Below are 21,935 nucleotides of genomic sequence, written 5' to 3'. Positions count from 1 at the left end.
TGTCTTTCTCTTTCTGACTTTGCTTAGTGTGATAATCTCTGGATCCATCCATGTTGCTGCAAATGACATTCTTTCATTCTTCTTTATGGCTGAGTAATATTCCATTGTATACACATCCCACAGTTTTGTTATCCATTCATCTCTTGTTGGACATTTAGGTTGTTTCCATGTCTTGGATACTGTGAATAGTGCTGCTATGAACAGAGGGGTGCATATATCTTTTCAAATTAGAGTTTTGTCTGGAGGTATGCTTAGGAGTTGGAGAAGGCAATGGCACCCCACTCCAGTACTCTTGCCTGGAGAATCCCATGGACGGAGGAGCCTGGTAGGCTGCAGTCCATGGAGTCACGAAGAGTTGGATATGACTGAGCGACTTCACTTTCACTTTTCACTTTCATGCATTGGAAAAGGAAATGGCAACCCACTCCAGTGTTCTTGCCTGGAGAATCCCAGGGACAGGGGAGCCTGGTGGGCTGCCATCTATGGGGTCGCCCAGAGTCGGACACGACTGAAGCGACTTAACAGCAGCAGCAGCATGCTTATGAGTAGGATTGCTAGAGTATGTGGCAATATTTTTATTTTGTTGAAAAACCTCTGTGCTGTTCTCTATAGTGACTGCAGCAACTTAGATTCTCACTAACAGTATAGAAGGGTACCCTTTTCTCCACACCCTCTCTAGCATTTGTTATTTGTTATTTTATTTTATTATTATTATTTTGGTTGCGCCACGAGGCTTGTGGGATCTTAGTTCCCTGACCAGGGATCAAACCTGGGGCCTGGCAGTGAGAGCACCAAGTCTCAACCACTGGATCACCAGGGAATTCCCTGGTATTTGTAGACTTTTTAATGATGGCTATTTTGAATGGTGGGGCTTCCTGGGTGTCTCCTTGATAAAGAATCTGCCTGCTAGTACTGGAGAGATGGATTCAATCCCTACGTCGGGAAGATCCCCTGGAGGAGGAAATGACAACCCATTCCAGTATTCCTGCCTGGAGAATCCCATGGACAGAGAAATCTGGCAGACTACAGTCCATAGGGTCACAAAAGAGTCAGACACGACTGAGCGAGTGAGCACGTATGCACACAGGATTCTAACTGGTGTGAGGTGATAGCTTGATTTTCGTTTCTGTAATGATTAGCAGTGGTGAGCATCTTTTAATGTGCCTGTTGGCCATCTATATGTCTTCTTTGGAAAAATGTCTGTTTAGGTCTTCTGTCCATTTTTTGATTGGGTCATTTGGGTTTTGTTATCAAGTTTATATGTGCTGTTTATATATTTTGGAAATTAAGCCCTTGTCAGGTGCATAATTTGCCAATATTTTCTCCCAGTCTGTAGGTTGTTTTTCACTTTGTGTTTCCTTTGCTCTGCAAAAGATTGTAAATTTAGGTCCTGTTTGTTTATTTTTTATTTTGTTTCTGTTGCCTTGGGAGGCTGATCTAAGAAGACTCTGGTTAGACTTATTTCAGAGAATGTTTTGCCTATGTTCTCTTCTGAGAGTCTTATGGTGTCATGTCTTATATTTAAGTCTTTAAGCCATTTTGGGTTAATTTTTGCATATAGTAGGAGGGAGTGTTATAACTTCACTGATTTGCATGTGGCTGTCCAGCTTCCCCAACACCACTTGCTGAAGAAACTCTTTTCTCCATTGTTGATTCTTGCCTCCTTTGTCAGAGATTAAATGACTATAGGTGTAACTAAGCTGTACGTACTGTACATGTTGAATACTTATTAAATGGGAAACCTGGGCTTCCTTGTATTTAATTGTTCCTTTCTGGTGAGTGAGAAATGGTCTTGGGATGTTGAAAATCAGCCCTCTCTCTGGCCTTGCTCCATATAGCTGCATGGTTCATAACTTTTTCCTACCTCAGCACGCATAACAGATGCTGTCTATACTTGATACATACATACCCTGAAGTGTCCTCTGTACTCAAAAAAGCACTCAAGAAAAGCATGTCAAAATGCCAGGCAGTGAAAAGGATGTGACCATTGGGATAACTTTTGTCTTTAAAATTATTTTTAGAAGGGGCTTCCCTGGTGGTTCAGTGGTTGGGACTCCAAGCTTCCACTGCAGGGGGTATGGGTTCAATCCCATGTGGCACAACCAGAAAAGAAAAGTAATTTTTATAAGTTAATTTATTTGTCAACTCTGACTTTTAGTGTGATTAACTACTTGTTACTTGAGACCCCTATGACAATAGATATAAAACACAATGGAACCACTAATATAAGTAAATCCTTTAACTTAAAATATTTATCAAAAGTCAAATCTGTGGCTTATTTAGTAGCACAAGATTCCAAGATTTACACATTCACGTGTCAAACTTTCAATTGAGGGAATTCCCTGGTATTTCAGTAATTAGGACTCTGAGATTTCACTGCCAAAGGCTGGGGTTCAATCCCTGGTCAGGGAACTAAGACCCCACAAGCCACCAAAAACAACATCAGCAACAAAAACATTCAATTGAGCACATGAACCAGGTACTGAGGAAACAAAGGTGAACAAGACGCCATCCCTGCTCCAATCTAGGCTAGCAGTTCTTGAGTTAACTGAGAATCAACTAGGAGCTTATTAAAATGCAGAGTCTGATTCAGTAGGTGAGACCAAGGAATTTGCATTTTTAACACACCCTTGGGTGATTTCCTCAAGAGTATGGGATGGTCTCATTTTGAAAAACACTGGTCTCGACACAGAGAAGCCCCAATATTACATCAGAGGTTCAAGATCAGGGACTCTTTTCTATCCCTGATACTTCCTAAAATAAGTAGCACATGCATATTATCATGTACTAAAGTTAAGAGTGACCCTCTGATAGTGACTCAGAAAGACCGAAATGGAGAAGAATGCAGACCTCTTTAAACAAGTTATCTGTCAATATGTAGGAGTTTTCAGAAGATTCCAAATCATCAACCCCCTCACTTGATAAATATTGAGTGCCTACTCTGTTCCAGGTACTGGTGGGCATTCCCTTCTGTCTAAAGCTCCTCTTAAGGGGACTACCCTAGCAATCCAATGGCTAAGACTCCACCTTCCAATGCAGGAAGCACAGGTTTGAACCCTGCTCAGGGAACCAAGACCCCACATGTCATGGGGTGTAGCCAAAAAGTAAAAAACAAAAAATGCAAAAAACCAAAACCACCACCACCACCACCACCAAAAAACAAACAAATAAAAACCCTCCTCCGATGCCCTACATGCTACTTCTATTTCTCTGAACCATTATTCTATTGATTATTGCCCTTTTCTGTGTCTTCAAGCTCTCTTTTTCTGCTGGATCCTTCCTTTTAACACATCTCTTTGTCTGAAAAGTAAAAAGTCTTTGACCTTGTGTCTCCTGTTGCTATAGTTGTATTCTAATTTCTTTCTCACAACCTCATCAGTTAGGATGCTTTGGCTGCCAGTGACAGAAAACTCAACACACATTGGCCCTAGGCCTGACGCTGTGAACTTAATCCATGGAAGTCATCACCATTCGGCCAAACAGAACTCTTTTCTTCAGATATGTGATCTCTTTCATAATTCTGCGCTTTGGGGCATGCATGCTGCCTCACTGGATTGCCTTTTCCCCTCTCCTGTGTTAAATGCTTTATCCTTTGGTACTCATCTCAGTTTCCTCTAGGAACTACTCCCTGAGGCAAGTGAGCAGATAAGATACAGAGTAGTAGATAATGAGCTAGTAGCCTGGAGAAAGGCAACAGACATAGTTTGAATCCCATATCCACTGCTTTACCACCTATGACAAGCCTGTGACTAGTAAGTTACTTAACATCAGGAAGATTCAGTTTCCTTACCTGTGAAATAGGCATAATATTAGCACCTACTTCATAGGTACTTCACAGGTTGCAAAGATTAAAAGAGAAAATGCCGGAAAAGGCCCATCACACCTTTGGGCCACCCTGTACCTTGTATGTCCCTCTATTCATTCCTTTCACACTGTGCTGGCATTTTTTATTTGGTGCCAAGTCCTGCACTGGATTGTGGACTTGTTGAGCACTGTCCCAGAGTTCAACAATAATAGCTAGCTACTTTTTTGTGAAGACAAAAAATTCCAAAAATTACGCTAACACTTTGCATATATTATCCCACTTACTGTTAATTGAAAACTGCATAAAGGCCATGCTACCTGCTAAGGTTGGCCAGCACTGGACAATGCTTTTGCCTCTTTTCCCTCTTCATCACAGGGGGCTGCAGGGATCGCCTGGTTCAGGTCCCATCCTCAATGGCTTTAATGTCCTCCTGTCCCAGGCTTCCACGTGATGCTTCTAGTATTTATTTTATTTTGAGCAACAGTGCATTTCTTTGCAGTGGCCTGCTCTTGATCTATCTCATTTTGTTTCTTTCATTGTTTTATCATTTTAGGACATTTGGCTGTCCAGTATCCACAAATGGACATACTCTCTCCATTTCTAATTTGGGTGGGTTTCAGTTTTGTTATGAAGGAGGATACAGTTAAGCTGTGGTGAGGGGAACTCCTGGGAGGCCAAAGGAGAAGAAGATACAAAACTAACTGGATTAACCTAAATAATCTTTTCCCCAATCCTTTGTCTTTATTTCCCTCACATACTGCTCCCACCCTCCTCTGGCTGCCTTTCCATGCCCTTCCTTCTATTTTAAAAAATATTTTTTCAGCCATGCCACACAGCATGTGAGATCTTAGTTCCCCGACCAGGGATGGAACCTGTGCTCCCTACATTGAAGGCTCAGAGTCTTTAAATACTGGATGGCCAGGGAAGTCCCTCATGCCCTTCCTTCTTGATTTAAACAATTTCCCTCCTTTCAGCTTCCCTTTTTCCACGGATAATAAATACACATAGGTTTTCCTTTTTTTTTTTTTTTTAATTTTTGCTGCATCACACAGCCTGTAAGATCTCAGTTCCCCAACCAGAGATCAAACCCAAGCCACAGCAGTGACAGCACCAAATTCTAACCACTAGACCATCAGGAAACTCCTGGGGTTTCTCACACTTAAAAAAAAAATCAAACAACTAATATATAAGAAAACACAAATCAAAACCCTAATGAGAACTGCAGTAACATGGATGGACCTAGAGATTACCATACTAAGTGAACTAAGTCAGAAATAGAAAGACAAATACCATATGATATTATTTATATGTGGAATCTACACTATTACACAGATTTTCCTGGTGGCCTAGTGGTGAATACTCTGTGCTTCCAATGCAGGGGGTGCGGGTTCAATCCCTGGACAGTCAACTAAGATCCTGCATGCTGTACAGGGTCCAACCACCACCCCCCCGCCACAATATGACAAAAATGAACTTATTTACAAACAGAAATATACTCACAGATATAGAAAACAAATTTATGGTTACCAAAATGGAAAGGGAGGGATAAATTATGAGTTTGGGATTAGCGGATACAAACTGCTATGTATAAAGTAGATGATGCTTGGGGCTGGTGCACTGGGATGATACAGAGGGATGGTATGGGGAGACAGGTGGGAGGAGGGTTCAGGATGGGGAACACATGTATACCTGTGGCGGATTCATTTTGATATATGGCAAAACCAATGCAATATTGTAAAGTTAAAAAATAAAATAAAATTAAATTAAAAAAAATAAAAAATAAAGTAGATAAACAACAATATCCTACTGCATAACACAGGAAACTATATTCAATGCCCTATAATAAACCATAACAGAAAAAGAATACAAGAAGAATATATATGTATTTTTGCTGTATGTCAGAAATTAACAACATAAATCAACTATACTTCAATGAAAACAAAATATAACACAATATCAGTTCACATGCATTAGGATGGGTGTTCTTAAAAAATAACACAGAAAATAACAAATGTTGATAAAGATGTGGAGAAATTGGAACTCTTGTGAATTGCTTGTGGGAATGTAAAATGGTGCAGCCACTGTAGAAGATACAATGGTGATTCCTCAAACTGTTAACATAGAAGTACCATATGACCTAGCCAGTCCACTTTGGGGTTTAATCCAAATAAGTGGAAACAGAGACTTGAACAGATATTTGAATATCCATGTTAATAGCAGCATTTATGAGTCGTAGTCAAAAGGTGAAAATAACCTTGCTGCTGCTGCTGCTGCTAAGTCGCTTCAGTCGTGTCCGACTCCGTGCGACCCCATAGACGACAGCCCACCAGGCTCCTCGCTCCCTGGGATTCTCCAGGCAAGAACACTGGAGTGGGTTGCCATCTCCTTCTCCAATGCATGAAAGTGAAGAGTGAAAGTGAAGTCTGTCAGTCGTGTCCGACTCTTAGCGACCCCATGGACTGCAGCCTACCAGGCTCCTACGCCCATGGGATTTTCCGGGCAAGAGTACTAGAGTGGGTCACCATTGCCTTCTCCGAAAATAACCCTAAGTATCTGTAAATAATGAGTGGATAAACAAAATATGACACATACAATGGGCTATTTTTAAAAAAAATTTTATTTTTGTTGAAGTATCAGATCAGATCAGATCAGTCGCTCAGTCGTGTCCGACTCTTTACAACCCCATGAATCACAGCACGCCAGGCCTCACTGTTCATCACCAACTCCCGGAGTTCACTCAGACTCACGTCCATCTAGTCAGTGATGCCATCCAGCCATCTCATCCTCTGTCGTCCCCTTCTCCTCTTGCCCCCAATCCCTCCCAGCATCAGAGTCTTTTCCAGTGAGTCAACTCTTCGCATGAGGTGGCCAAAGTACTGGAGTTTCAGCTTTAGCATCATTCCTTCCAAAGAAATCCCAGGGCCAATCTCCTTCAGAATGGACTGGTTGGATCTCCTTGCAGTCCAAGGGACTCTCAACAGTCTTCTCCAACACCACAGTTCAAAAGCATCAATTCTTCTGCGCTCAGCCTTCTTCACAGTCCAACTCTCACATCCATACATGACCACAGGAAAAACCATAGCCTGGACTAGACGAAACTTTGTTGGCAAAGTAATGTTTCTGCTTTTGAATATGCTATCTAGGTTGGTCATAACTTTTCTTCCAAGGAGTAAGCGTCTTTTAATTTCATGGCTGCAATCACCATCTGAAGTGATTTTGGAGCCCAGAAAAATAAAGTCTGCACTGTTTCCACTGTTTCCCCATCTATTTCCCATGAAGTGATGGGACCGGATGCCATGATCTTCGTTTTCTGAATGTTGAGCTTTAAGCCAACTTTTTCACTCTCCACTTTACTTTCATCCAGAGGCTTTTGAGTTCCTCTTCACTTTCTGCCATAAGGGTGGTGTCATCTGCATATCTGAGGTTATTGATATTTCTCCCGGCAATCTTGATTCCAGCTTGTGTTTCTTCCAGTCCAGTGTTTCTCATGATGTACTCTGCATATAAGTTAAATAAACAGCGTGACAATATACAGCCTTGACGAACTCCTTTTTCTATTTGGAACCAGTCTGTTGTTCCACATCCAGTTCTAACTGTTGCTTCCTGACCTACATACAGATTTCTCAAGAGGCAGATCAGGTGGTTTGGTATTCCCATATCTTTCAGAATTTTCCACAGTTTATTTTGATCCACACAGTCAAAGGCTTTGGCATAGTCAATAAAGCAGAAATAGATGTTTTTCTGGAACTCTCTTGCTTTTTCCATGATCCAGTGGATGTTGGCAATTTGATCTCTGGTTCCTCTGCCTTTTCTAAAACCAGCTTGAACATCAGGAAGTTCACGGTTCACATATTGCTGAAGCATGGCTTGGAGAATTTTAAGCATTACTTTACTGTTGATTTGTAATGATTCAGGTATACAGTGAATTGATTCTTTTACGTAAACAATGGACTATTCAACCTTAAAAGGGAGGAAATTCTAACATGCTACAACATGGATAAATCTTGAAAATTTCATGAAAAGTGAAATCAGTCATAAACAGAAGGGCAAATATTGTATGAGTCTACATAAATGAAGTATCTAGATTATTCAGATTTATAGAGACAGAAAGTATTGAATAGAATGGTGGTTGCCTGGGGATTCGGGAGAATGATGAATAGGAAGTTAGTGCTTAATGGGTACAGAGTTTCAGTTTGGGAAGATGGAAAAGTTTTGGAAATGGATGGTGGTGAGGGTTATACAACAATGTGAATGTACTTAGTGCCACTGAATTGTATACTTTAAAAATGGTTAAAATGATCAATTTTAGTTTGTATATGTTTTATCACAATAAAAAAGCAAGCAAACAAACATTAGTGTAACCTGATTACTAGTCTCCTTTTGAATAGTATGATTTTATGATTGATCACTTCTCCCAGTTCCAATCAGTTCTATTTCTGGAGCTTTTCTGGTCCTCAGTTCCCTCATCTGTTTAATGATCATGGAAGCTGCCTTATGGCTTGTTTTAAATATTAAATGGCTTAGCACATGTGCAACACTTACAAAAGTGGCCAGCACAAAGTACATTCTCAATAAATGTTAATTAATATCATCTCTCTTCTAATAAAATATTCAATGTTCTGTCTAAACTTGCAATTTTAAAAATTCCCCTATTTGCTCCTATCTGCTCTAAAATCAAGATACTTACTATGAATACAATAGATAGGGCTTTTCTGGAGGTCCAGTAGTGAAGAATCCGCTTTTCAATGCAAGGGACACTGTTCGATCCCTGGTCCAGGAAGATTCCACCTGCCTGTGGCAACTAAGCCTGTGTGCCACTGAGGCACAGTACTGAGCTCACGTGCAGCAACTACTGAAGCTCCTGCTCCCTAGAGCCGTTGTTCCATAAGAAGAGAAGCTACTGCAATGAAAAGCCTGCCCACCCCGTCTAGAGAGGGACCCCTGTTTGGTGCAACTAGAGAAAGCCTGAGTGCAGCAACAAAGACCCAGGGAAGCCAATAAATAAATAGATAAATATTTTAAAAAGATGGTCAGCAGAGGGAAACTCTACTCAATATTCTGCAAAAACCCATAAGGGAAAAGAATCTGAAAAAGAATGGATAAATGTATATGTATAAAGGAATCACTTTGCTGTACATGGGAAACTAGTACAACTTTGTAAATCAACTATAATATCAATTTTTTTAAAAAAAGAAAAAAAAGATTCTGTACAAGCTGCTTATACTGGTCTCATAAAGACTATGACCAACATCAGTGTATGGCCACATTTAACCTTTAAAAAAAAAAAAAAAGATTTATTTTATGTTTATTTGTTTGGCTGTGCTTGGTCTTAGTTGCAGCACAGGGGATCTTTCGCTGTGGCCTATGGGAGCTAGATTCCTGACCAGGGATTGAACCTGGATTCCCTGTACTGGGAGCACGGAGTCCCAGCCACTGGACCACCAGGGAAGTCCCTAGCCTTTTTAATATTATGATCTTTGGACATTATTGTGTACTTTACATTGTAGTCAGTACATTATCTTGTACTGACTACACTCTTCTTATTCATTCATTAGTTGCATGAGGGGATATTTAAAAAGAATGCAGCAGGGTGTACTGCTCATGACACAACCGAAGCGACTTTGCATGCATGCATGCATAGACTCCCGTGGAGGCCTTGCTCAGGCCAGAGCCTTTTTTTTTTTTTTTTTAATAGATCTTTAGAATTTTTTCTTCTTGTCCTGGGAACTCGTGTTCTACCCCCAAAGCCCTCCCCACTCAGCCTTTTCAAGACTCAGGGTTCTGCTCCTTGGATGGAATACATTCTCATGTTCCAGTAGGTACCTGAATTCTGATGAGGGAAACTTGTTATTCTAATTTCAAGTCCTGCATACTGGGTGACCCTTATCATAACAGGTGATCCTCAGCGTACTTGTGCTGCTTGGAAACAATTCCCTCCAGGTACTCTTACACAGGCATGTGCACCCAGAGAGTCACCTCTCACACCGTTAGGAGGCAGGTGATGCTGAAACAGGTGGCTTTATTTGAAAATGAAAGAAATAATCCTGAGTGGGAATATACAGCAGATTGTTTAATGAGGTTACAGTGAAGTAGTAGGAGTGGATGAAACCTCAAAGGGTTTAAACCTCAAAAGCTTTAAACCCTACATCTTAAGGAAGCCCACATTTAGGGGATATGGGAGAAAAAACGCAGAATAATGCTCTACTGGTTGAAACCATCTGAGTCAGTATTACCTGACTCTTCTGATGGTTTTAATCTATGGCAAAATTTATACTTCAGTTATTTTCCATTTCATGTTTGTTAACCTCTGGCTTTCACATGCTGACAGATTCAGGGGTAATTCAGAGTTCTTACACCATTATCTAGGACTACACTGGCCACTATGGTAGCCACTAGCCATGTGCGACTATTTAAACTTAATTCAAAGAAATAAAACTAAAAATTCAATCCCTCATTTCAAGTATTTAACAGCTACATCTGGTTAGGCGCTACCATGTTGGAAAGTGCTGATAGAGGACATTTCCAACATTGCGGAAAGTTCAGTGAGTTTAGGAAGTCTCTGCCTGTGTGTCTGTTTTTCCTGTTGCGTGTACCTGGATGTGTGTGTGTTTAAAAAAATTTTATTGGGGTTTAATTGATTTACATTTTTCATTAGTTTCAGGTGTACAGCAAAGTGAATCTGTTATACAAAATATATGTCTACTCCTTTTTAGATTCTTTTCCCATTATAGGCCATTAGAGAGTATTTCAGTATAATTGTCCATGCTATACAGTAGGTCCTTATTAGTTATCTGGATGTGTTATTTTTACTAAGAAGGACATGTGACCCAAAGATGGTCAAGCTATACACTTACAGATAGTGGTAAAAAATGGGATATATTATTTAGGATTAGAGTCACCTTGGGTGATAAACCCTAAATAGCAGGGTTAAATAGGTGGGGTAGGGGAAGCTTATTTTTCACGTTAGAGTACAAGTATAGGCAGTCTGGGGCTGTTTTGGCTACTCTAATTCACAGAGTCCTCGAGGTCCCAGACTACTTCTGACTTCTGCGGGAGGTGGCCCTCACCCTCACAGTCCAGCGTGGGGTCCTGTCATGACAGGTTCTAAGCAGTAATATGAAAGCAAAGGGGAAGGAGGAAGAAGACACCTGTCAACTGTTTTTTAAGGAAAGCTCTCAGCTGCTATAACAACATTTTTACTTCCACTGGTAGCTGCAGAGGAGACTGGGAAATATAAACTTTAATGAAATAGAGGAAGAACAAATACCAGGAAACAATGAGTAGTTTCCCTCTTAGGGCTCAGCACCAGAAAAGAGGACAAGTTAGAAAATGCCAGTCAGAAACAAAAGCTATTAAATCTGTCCAAGTCTTGCACCCTGGCAAGTGAAAAAAATTTGTTTTCTCCTCAGGTTGAGAAGATATATAATATTGTGGCCTGACAGAGCAGGTATTTCTCAAATCCAAATCAGGGAGGGACTGTGACAGAGCCACTTGAATTGTGATTACAATTGTAAAGGAGGATAAAATCCCCTCAGTCTGAAGGGATTGTTGCTGCTTATATATTCGTGGAGGGTGGATTGGGGTTTACCTACCTGGAGTCAACTAAGACAAGAGACACATTAAGAATTTGCCTTTCAACATAGGGGACAAGGGTTCTACCCCCAGTTGGGGAACTAAGATCCCACTTGCCATGGGGCGACTAAGCCTGCATGCTGCAACTAGAGAGCCTGTGCCCCACAAGAGAGGCTCAAGTGCCGCAACTAGAGGAAGCCCATGGGTTGCAGTGAAGACCTAGCACAGCCAAAAACAAAATTAAAAAATTTTTAAAAGACAAGAGCTACTGAAAAAGAACATGTCTCTGTTCATATATTTATTAAAGTGGCATCATAAAAATATCTGGTCTTAGCACAACAGATATAAATATCTCCCAAAGAAGATTAGACAATACATGTTTACTGAACAATCTGCTTGGGCACTGCCTGTTCTTTCTAATTATGTGAGCCTCCTCACGGCCTGGAAGTGGGATTTCCCACTAGAAGGGAATGTCCTGGGTAGGTGATCTTGGGTTTCAAACCATGCATATTTTCTGTTGTCAATTAACAGATGGACAGTTTGGTTTGTCATTTCTCCTTCCATGAAGTTGCTTGTCATGAAACAGATAAACTCAAGTTCCTGAATTAGCAAAGCCAAGAATGAACCCTGGATCTGTAGCAACACCATGACCTCAAACTCCCACAAGATAATCTTTTCTGAAATCATTATGTCCTGGATCCTCCTTAAACCCTGAAGGGACTCAATCAAGAGGTGAAATTGCTGAATAATATTTGCCATTTGCTCTATTACAATATCCTTCTGCCTGTATCACTATAGCCCTTCTTAAAGGTTTTTATAAAATTTGTCTTTTGGCCTCTTGAGGCAGTACCAACTCAATCTAAATTTGTGCAGGTTACTGTAGAATATATCTATTTTAAAGTATACGAAAAAAAATAAAGTATATGACAAAAGTCATTACCTTCCAGGGTTTTATCCTCTGTTGAAAAGTCTTTTATATATAAAACAATGAAAAAGCAGTTTAGTCATGTTTGTAATCTAGTTTTCACTTGAACACAAGTAAGTGCCAGTGTCACAGAAAAAAGAATAAATATTATAGGGTGTCAGAAGGAAAACAGTCATTATGAGTTGGAGGCACTAGGGCAAATTTTTAAGGAGAAAATGGAACTTAAGGTGTGTTCTTTTTTTCTTAAGGTGTGTTCTTAGTAGGTAGATTCTATGTATCAATTAAGACCTATTGGTTGCAAGAAACCCAACTCAGATAAATTTAGGTAAAAGAGTTTATACTTGGAAGTTAAGGAAAAGCCATGCAGCCCAGCCTCAGCAAATAGAACTATCAATGTAAATGCTGACTGGATCATCTTTTATCCTTCCATTTCTGTCCCTCTTAGCATCTTGATATTATTTTCTGTTTCCATAAACCAGTTTTCTTCACAATACTATGAGGTCACTCAGGAGCTCCTGCACCAGCATCACCTGGGGTCAGAAGGTCTCTTTTCCAGCGTTAGTTCAGAAAGTCCCTGGGACTAACTGATTGACCCAGTACTGGCCAGCTTGCTACCACTAGATCAGTCAGCTGAAGTTGGGGACTTGGGGGAAGGTGGGAATGGGGAAGTTGTGTAAATACTTGAGATCAAATAAATGGGATGTGGAAGAGAGGAACATCAAGCTGAGAAAGTATGAACTCTCTTATGAGGAGAAATGAGTGTGGTTTAGGTAGATACACCTGGGATGATGTTGGGCTGCATCCCATAGGCCCAACCTCCAAACGCATGAAAGAGCCTGGAAACAGGGACAGAGACGTCAAGGATTTATTGGATAGGCGATCTGAAGCAAAAGGTCCTGGAACAACACCCTACCGAGGGCTGCAGACGGAACATAGCAATCTTCCATACTTGGTGGTGGGAAGAAAAAGGCTACCGTTTATAAAAGGGGGAGTTGATATCAGGTGATCTCCTCAGTTCGGAGGGACTAATTAATCCTATAATTAAGAGACTGGATAGTCAAGTCAGTGAATCAAGGACTTGTGGCCCATGGGACTGTACAGAAAGCAAAACAGCCATCTTGAATGTCCTGACCATACAGATAAGAAATTGAGGACAAGTATGAGTAGTATAGATGGAGTAGGAGATTATGAAGGGTTTAGGATTGATGAGTGGCATGTTTGGAGGCCAAAGGAATTTTGTGTTTATCTCTGGGTGATTTTTAAATGAAATTAGACAAACCATTGTGTTCAGAGTAAGGCAATCAGCAGATTGAATGTAAATTTCATAGGGCAATAACTATTGGGGTTTCACTGGATTTGGAAAACAAAAGTGAAAGATCAAAAGAAAGCAACAAAACAAAGAGGATTTAGAGTCAGTGAGAAGAAGCTGAGTGCCGAAGAATTGATGCTTTTGAACTGTGGTGTTGGAGAAGACTCTTGAGAGTCCCTTGGACTGCAAGGAGATCCAACCAGTCCATTCTGAAGGAGATCAGCCCTGGGATTTCTTTGGAAGGAATGATGCTAAAGTTGAAACTCCAGTACTTTGGCCACCTCATGCGAAGAGTTGACTCATATGAAAAGACTCTGATGCTGGGAGGGATTGGGGGCAAGAGGAGAAGGGGATGACAGAGGATGAGATGGCTGGATGGCATCACTGACTCGATGGCCATGAGTCTGAGTGAACTCTGGGAGTTGGTGATGGACAGGGAGGCCTGGCGTGCTGCGATTCATGGGGTCGCAAAGAGTTGGACACGACTGAGCGACTGATTTGAGAGGTTTCAAGGAGAGAAGCCAAGGATAGCCAAGAATTTTCAGCTTAGAAGGATGTGGGCATTTACAGAAACAGAAAGGATGAGAAGAGGAGTTCAAATGGGTAAGTGTGATATTTTCTGTTTTAAACAAATCACATTTGAGATGCTAGTGGTATATCCTGCAGCTGAAACTGTTGTCAAGAAATTGGAAATATATGTTGGTGTTCAGGGGAAGAAATTATCCGATTGTCTGTAGATAACACTTATATAAGCTAGAAAAGAGGAAGGAGAGGAAAAAAAGAAGAAGAAGAAAAGAGGAAGGCCGAAGGCTAGGTTTTGGAGACAACCTGCATTTAAGGTTGTGCGAGGAGAAAGAAGAGTCAGTGAAGTAGGAAGCTAGAAAAGGTTCAAGAAGGTAGGAGAACCAGAATCAGGTAAGTGCAGAGGCTAGAGAAGTCAGCAGAATTTAAAGAAGGAAGAGGTGATGGTGTGAAAAAAGAGAGATGGAGCAAACTTTGAAAAGGCAGTTGTACTTGGCGAGGTCTTGGACCCTGGAGTACGTGTTTAAGTGCCCTACTTTTCATTCAGATTCAGGCAGACTGAGTGCTTAATTCCTGCTAGCGTTATGCTAGGTGCTGAGAACAGGAAGAACATCTTCTGGACCCGAGAGCTCACAGCGTGGCAGAGGAAGTGAGAAGTGAATGAATAATTACAATTAAGATACGGTTTTGAAAGTGCACAGGATACAATCGAAACTCTGCAGAGTGGGCGACCCCACGGGGCCAGATTGGGGAAGGGCGGGTAGGATGGCTTGCTGTCCAAGTTTGTGGTGGGTCTCCAAAGGTTTCGGGGGGCAATTCACAGAACCAATCCTCTGAGGCCGTGGACCTCTCTTGGGCGGCTGTGGGGATGGAGCGCGAGTGAACCCTGGATCCTTAGGTGCGAAGGATGTTGGCAATATCTGAGTCCTATTTGAAAGATACGGGATGAAGTTTGCAGCCTGAAGGTGGGATGCCGGAAGGAGAGGCGAAAAGCTTCTCTAAATTCTCCCCACTTTCTCACACAAGGCAGAAAAAATCTGGCGGTTGGGGATCGGGATGGGGAAGCCTTTGGGAATCTAGCCGACCAAAAAAACCCCTCAGTTTATAGAGCTCTGAGATTATTACTCTTTCCTCCCATCTGCACTCAACCGGAACTCTAGAGTCATCAGGCCTGGTTTTACTCCGGACTGGAAAAACAGATGGCCCCGCACAGGAAAAGTGGAGTACCCGGTCTGGAAAAGCGGGGAGTCGAGCGGAAGTCACGCTGAGGCGCCGGCTGGGGAGGCAAGTGAGCGCCTGCTTGGAGTTGGCGTGTCGGGAGCTTGTGAGGGTGACACGGTCCTAGCAGGTGAGGGGTAAGGGGGCTGTGGCACGGTCACGATCGCTCCCCGACTAAACACTGGGACTCTGGGGTTAGTTTTGCCACTTACTAGTTGTATGACCTCGGGTGATTTAATTTTGGAACCTCCATTTGTTTGTCTTTGCAATCGGAATAATAATAGTACCTTTCTCATCGTTGTTGTGAAAATATCAATGCACTCAGAACGGTTTCTGGCATATCGTAAGCTTTGGGTATCAAACTTCACTAACACTGCTCTCTTTTAGCCGCTTAGGTTACATTGTCAGGAAAACTCAGCAACTTCGGCTGGAGATCATCCAGTTAATGATTTTGACTTTATGTTTATCGGTAATAGAATGAAACAACACACTTACAATTAAAGTTATATTATTAGAGAAGTAGTAACACTATTGATGGGTTGGAAAATAGTGAATAATATTACTTATAGTCCCATTGTCGTAAACACTACTCTAAGTCTTTTTCACCCCTAAATCTTTTTTGTCCATACATTTTAATACTTGTAATGTTAGTGTATATGCATTTTTTGTATATACTCCTCATTTGCCACTCACTAGTGTAACCTAAACATGGTATTCATGAGAATTCATGTTTAAGATTGTACAGATTCCATTTTAAAGGCTTATCATTTATTTCCCAAATTTCTGTATATGTAGAGGTTAAAAATCATTCAAAGAAGTCAGGGAAATTTAGATATTACCTGTGATTCCAGGACGTGAGATCAACTGTGGTTATTTCTCCTGGTTCCCTTGTATTTTTTGTCCATGTGAAAACATACCATTTACAAGATGTTCATTTATTTTAGCAGACATGTGAGGATCAGTTAATGTTCAAGCCATAGTCCAAGATTAAAGCCAGGCTATTTAGGTAGACAGATAAAAGCAAGATTCTAACAGTATGTAAGGGCTGTGAGATGTAAGCACAGGTTCTCATGAGAATACGGAGGAAGAGCAATGTCAGTGCCCTCCATTCAGAAGCCACCAGGAACATGTTTATAGCTGAACAAGTTGGGCTTACTGTAGTGGAAGAGAATACATAAAGCCATGGGGCATCTCATGTAAAGGGTGTTAGAAGGGACTTATTGTTGGACTTAAGTTTCTGTTATATGATTTGAGGGAAAGTAGTCGAGAGATGGAAGTAATTCTATGATTAGGAAAGAAGCTTATGTATCTAGAGTGAGGCTAATGCTGTGACTGGTCAGGTATGGCAGTCACTTGTATTAGCCAGGATAGTAGAATGTTTGGTCACTTTTGTCATTTTTGAGCGATGTGTTTTTTGTGCATCAGACATGATTGTAGTTAAGAGCTGAGGGTATTGCCCATGAAAGTGAGAAGTGAGACCAAGGAATTGGGTGCATTTTGAAGGGCCTTGTGTACCATTTTAGGAGTTTAAATTTCTGGACAGAATTGCTGAATAAGGGGAGTGCCATCATATTTAGAAAAATCCCCTTTGTTGCCAGTCAAAGGTTGGATTGGGAGAGGAGGAGGAGGTCAGAGTCAGAGAGATGAGTTAGGATTTCTACTAAATCCTAAAAGGCGTTCTCTGCACCAGCAATCACCTGGGGACTTGTTAAAAATATAGACTATCAGGCCGCATCTTGTGCCCACTAAATCAGGATCTGCATTTTAACAAAATTCCCATAAAATTCAAGGCACTTTAAAGTTTGAGAAGCCTCTCCCCCCTTTTTTTAAAAAAATTTTTATCTATTTTTTGGATGTGGTGGGTCTTCGTTGCTGTGTGTGGGCTTTCTCTAGCTGTGGCGAGCCAGGGCTACTCTTTGTTGTGGTGTGTGGGCTTCTCATTGTGGTGTCTTCTCCTGTTGCAGAGTATGAGCTCTAGGCAAGAGGGCTTCAGTAGTTGCCTCACGTGGGCTCAGTAGTTGTGGTGTAGGGGCTTAGCTGCCTTGCTGCATGTGGGATCTTCCTGGACCAGGTATCGAACTGGTGTGCTTTGCATTGCAAGGCGAGGTCTTAACCACTGGAACACCAGGGAAGCCCAAGAAGCCCTTTGTTAGGGGAATTTCAATAGTTCTGGGAAGAATCACTAAAACCCTGAACCAAGACACTAGTGGCGGTGTTGGTGGATAAATGCGGACATATTATTTGTTTGACAAATATTAGAAGCCTGCTGCATGTCTGGCACCATCCTGGGAGTTGAAAGTACCGCAGTGAAGATCTAGTCTGGCAGGGAGACTGAGAAGGGAACTGGCAATAAATGGTAGCGGAGGGGGGGGAAAGCTTAAGCCTAGTATGTAGTGAGACCACATCAAAAGGTCTTGGTGGAGTTGAGTAATTAAGGGTTCTTTGAGAAGGTAATGGATGTCTGAGCTGAGTCTCAAAGGATAAATTAGCCAGCAGAAATCAGTAGAGGGCATTTCTGGCCTAGGAGCAGCAATCTGCTAAGACACGATGACCAGACAGGGAGTGCTGGGTGGCAGTTTCTGGAACACAGGTGTTCTCTGTGATTAGAGCAGAGTAGGGTGTGATTAGAGGGAATATTGGAGAGATGAGCAGAGGCTAGATCTGGAGGAGTCTCACAGACCCTGTGGAGAAAGTTGAGTTTTATTCCGAAGACCATGAGAGCCTCTAAAGAGTGTTAGTCTGAGAAGATAAAAAATCAATTTGTGTTTTAGGCCCTCTGTAGATGCTGAGAGTAGTGGGGTAGATTGGAGGTAGGGGTGCACGTCTGGAATGCAGTGACTTAGGAGACATGAGGTCATGAGCCGCCTGATGTAGGGAGTGAGGGAGGAGGGGCAGTCTAGAAAGATGACCAGTCCTGTGTTGTAGATAGAGGGGTCTGGGTGCCATTTTGATGTAGACTCTTAAGCAACTGAGGCAGGTGAGCTGAGTTGTTGGATTTGGGGCATTTTTGAAGCTTCTAAAGTTCTCAGCATTCCATCCTGTTTTTCAGTACTGTATTCTTACTAGTGGGTGATTTTTTGTTTTTGTCTCTTCTCTCTGGTGAGAGAAAGATGATGAAATTAGCATTGCATATTTTATTTCATTTTCAGGGTAGCTGGAATAAGTAGGAGAGGGGATTGGTAGCCTTCCTATTTAGCTTTCCTGGTTCTTGCAGCACTGCCTGCCAGCAATCATTAAATGTTTTTGCAAGAGCAAAGTTGTTACTTCAGCAGAGACATAGAAGTTATATTACTAATGTTTTACATACAGAGAGCCAGCAGTGTCAAATGGGAACATTTAAGGCCAGGGTTCTAGTGCTTGCTTCCATACTGATTAGCATTGTAATCTTGGGCAGGTTACTTCACCTGTTGGTGTCTATTTCCTTCTGAAAGGAAATATCTACCTGACTGTCTTACAGGAGGCTTATGTGGATTAAATGAGATAATATTTGTCAGGGTGGTTTGAAAATATTAAGAACGGCATTTAAATGTAATGGTGGTATTGCTACTATGGTTTAGGTTCTATCTTTGAGGACCTCAAGTAGTGACTGATAGTCAAAACCTTGTTACTCAAAGTATGGGCCTTGGACCTAGTAGCTTATTAGACGTGAAGAATCTTGGGGATCTTGTCAGACTTAACTGGATCAGAGAACCCTATTATAGCCATCAATCCATGTGAGCAACAGAAGAATCCCTTAAGGTAGGTAGGGGAGGTGTTATCCCAGCCTTTCCCCCAAGGAAATGAAGGCCTCGGAAGATCAGCTTCTTTGAGGGTTTTTGCTTTGAGGGTAAACAGTTCGAGCTGTGCAGTCTTCTGACTCCACATGCAAACTGTAATCTGTTCTTTTTATAGAAGAAGTGCTAAAATGTCAGTTAGCCTCAATCTTGGAGTGAATTAGTTGAATATTTTATTTTAGGAACCAATTATTTATTTTAAAATGTAGCATAAAAATTTACTTTAAAGTTGACACTACCTTTTGAAGCACACTCTTGAATTATTTTGGGGATCATCATTAACTCCATGAAGGAGGTTGTGTTTCTGTTCATCTTGGCCTATTTTCACAAAGCAGTGGGATACATTATATACAGTGTAAACTTTTTTCTGCTCATAGTAAATATTTATAGAATTAGAAAATAACTTAATGAATTTTACAGTACAAGATCCATGTTGAATTTGAAATTATGATGTATTCATTGGTACACTAGTAACTCTTCACTGTATCTTTTATTATAGGTGGAATTGGGCTATTTGCTGAAGCTTCTTTCCTTGGTAGCCCTGGGAAAAATTTACATTTTAATTTTTTTTTTATCATGGCTTTGGTTCATAAATTGTTGAATGGCACTTATATTCTCAGAAAATGCCCGAAGCCAAGAGTTGCCTCTTTTCCATTTTTGGGGACTCGCTTTGCAGACTATTGTTCCAGTAGTTTTCAGAAACCAGTGGCTGCTCCTGGCAAAGCCTCTTCTCAGAGGAAGACTAAAGGGAATTTGGAAGAACATCACCAGAGAGAAGTTGCTTTGGAAATAACTTCTCCTGAGGACAAGCCTGAAATTAGTTTTGATAAAGCAATTAAAGAAGAAATGAAGGACCATTTTAGGCGTTTGAAGGATGATATTGTGAAATATTGGATAGGGCCTGAAGGCCGCCCTCTGCATGAGGTCTTGATGGAACAAGCCAAGGTTGTCTGGCAATTCCGTAGCAAAGAAGATTTGGATAAGTGGACAGTAACTTCTGATAAAGTGATTGGTGGCAGAAGTGAAGTGTTCCTGAAAATGGGCAAGAATAACCAAAGTGCGCTGCTGTATGGAACTCTGAGCTCCGAGGCGCCCCAGGATGGGGAAAGTGGCCGAAGTGGGTACTGTGCTATGGTATCCAAGATTCCAAGGGTACGTGAAATTCAGGCGCTGCGGTTTTCTGGTGAACTGGGGTGGACTTCATTGTAGCACAAGCTGTAGCAGACAACTTTTATTTCTGTAAATGAAAACACCTGACGTCTCATCTTGTGTGTGGGGTTAAATAACTACTGGGCACAAGTGTAGTTTCATAAGCACGAGGGGAAAGCGGTTCCTGAAGAGAGGCTACATGTTTCTGGACATGATTATTGGCCAGGATGAGGCATACTTATGTTTGAGGAGCCCTGAGGAGGGTCGACATTTAAATGATAATCTAGGGAGGTTTGCATCTCCTTTGACATAGCCCACAGACCCTCTTATGGCTTGGTGTTCCTTAGAGTGGGAAGTAGGGCCAGCCTGTGGATTTTTTTTTCAAGAAAACTATTTCTGTGACAGTTTCTTAGTCTTTCCTTATTTTTCTCGAGGATTTGAGAAATACTGGTCAGGTATTTTGTAGAATGATCCTCAATTTGGGATGTTTTGATTTTTTTACCCCCTGGTTAGACTGAGGTTCTAGGTTTTAGGAAAAATAGCATAGAGTTAGAGAAGGCAGTGGCACCCTACTCCAGTACTCTTGTCTGGAGAATCCCATGGACAGAGGAGCCTGGTAGGTTGCAGTCCATGGGGTGGCTAAGAGTCGGACACGACTGAGCGACTTCACTTTCACTTTTCACTTTCATGCATTGGAGAAGGAAATGGCAACCCACTCCAGTGTTCTTGCCTGGAGAATCCCAGGGACGGGGAGCCTGGTGGGCTGCCATCTATGGGGTTGCACAGAGTCGGACACGACTGAAGCAACTTAGCAGCAGCACAGAGTTGAAGTACACTTCCCATCATATCAGGGGTATATGCTAGCAACCTGACTCATCACTGATGTGTTAATGTTGGTCACCTGGTCAGGGTAGTGTTTGCTAGGTTACTCCATTGTTAAGTACTCACCCCCCCCAGCCCCGCCTCTTTTCATATTCTGTTCTTTGAAAACAAGTCACTAAGTGTACCCTACATTCAAGGCATGGGGTAGAGTATGGGATTAAGTTCTATATCCTGGAAGGGGTAGTATTTTCATAAATTACTTGAGATTTCAGTTTTTCACAAAGGAAGGTTTTTTTTCTTCTCCCACATTTATTTATTTATTCAGTCATTTAGAATGGACTTACACTTTGGGTTATGATCCAATACCATGTTATTTATTTTGTTGTTCAGATTGTTCCAGCTTTGGCCACTGGGAGTTCTTTCAGATTATACCTGTCCCTTTGACTTGCCACCACCCTTTTGTTTTTTTGAGCACTTTTTGGCACTATAAGATACCATAGCTCATTTTGTATTTTTCTCTGTTCCAACCCTAGAATCAGCCATTTCTCAAAGAAGCCCTCACTTTTTTTTTTTTTTTTTTACTGGTATTAGAAACCAAGATCTGTATTGACAGTATATTTAGGACCTCTCGGTGGACACAGCTAGGAAATATATATTTTCATATCAACTTGTGGAAACACGTCTGTAATTATTTATATATACTAAGCTAAGTATGAGTTCATACTGATGCTTTGACTCTAATCCGGTACTGCATGATTTACTCTAGCCTACTCCCTCTTGTGTGTTGATAACTTCCATCTGTAATGGTGTGAAACCTGTCTCCCACCATTTACCATACAT

The 21,935-nt window shown here is 41.4% G+C and overlaps 1 protein-coding gene across 3 annotated transcripts in view; it reads left to right on the top strand.

Annotated features, from left to right (window-relative positions):
• The first annotated feature begins 14,037 nt into the window (after positions 1-14,037).
• The window catches only part of NDUFAF1 (NADH:ubiquinone oxidoreductase complex assembly factor 1), a 35,768-nt gene continuing 27,870 nt past the window's right edge, over positions 14,038-21,935 (top strand). For 2 of the 3 annotated variants that reach the window (XR_009739099.1, XM_061430820.1), the window contains exons 1-3: positions 14,038-14,214; positions 15,294-15,481; positions 19,624-20,276. Coding sequence is in view for 2 of the 3 variants with exons in the window: in XM_061430820.1 (XP_061286804.1) it covers positions 19,701-20,276 (576 nt within the window). In the remaining variant the exon portion in view is untranslated. The remainder of the gene's footprint in view (positions 14,215-15,293; positions 15,482-19,623; positions 20,277-21,935) is intronic. The other variant, XM_061430819.1, reaches the window with a different exon arrangement.

The sequence above is a fragment of the Bos javanicus genome, chromosome 10 (assembly GCF_032452875.1).
Source record: "Bos javanicus breed banteng chromosome 10, ARS-OSU_banteng_1.0, whole genome shotgun sequence".
In the NCBI taxonomy this organism is placed as follows: domain Eukaryota; kingdom Metazoa; phylum Chordata; class Mammalia; order Artiodactyla; family Bovidae; genus Bos; species Bos javanicus.
This window is presented reverse-complemented; position numbering and strand designations above follow the sequence as displayed.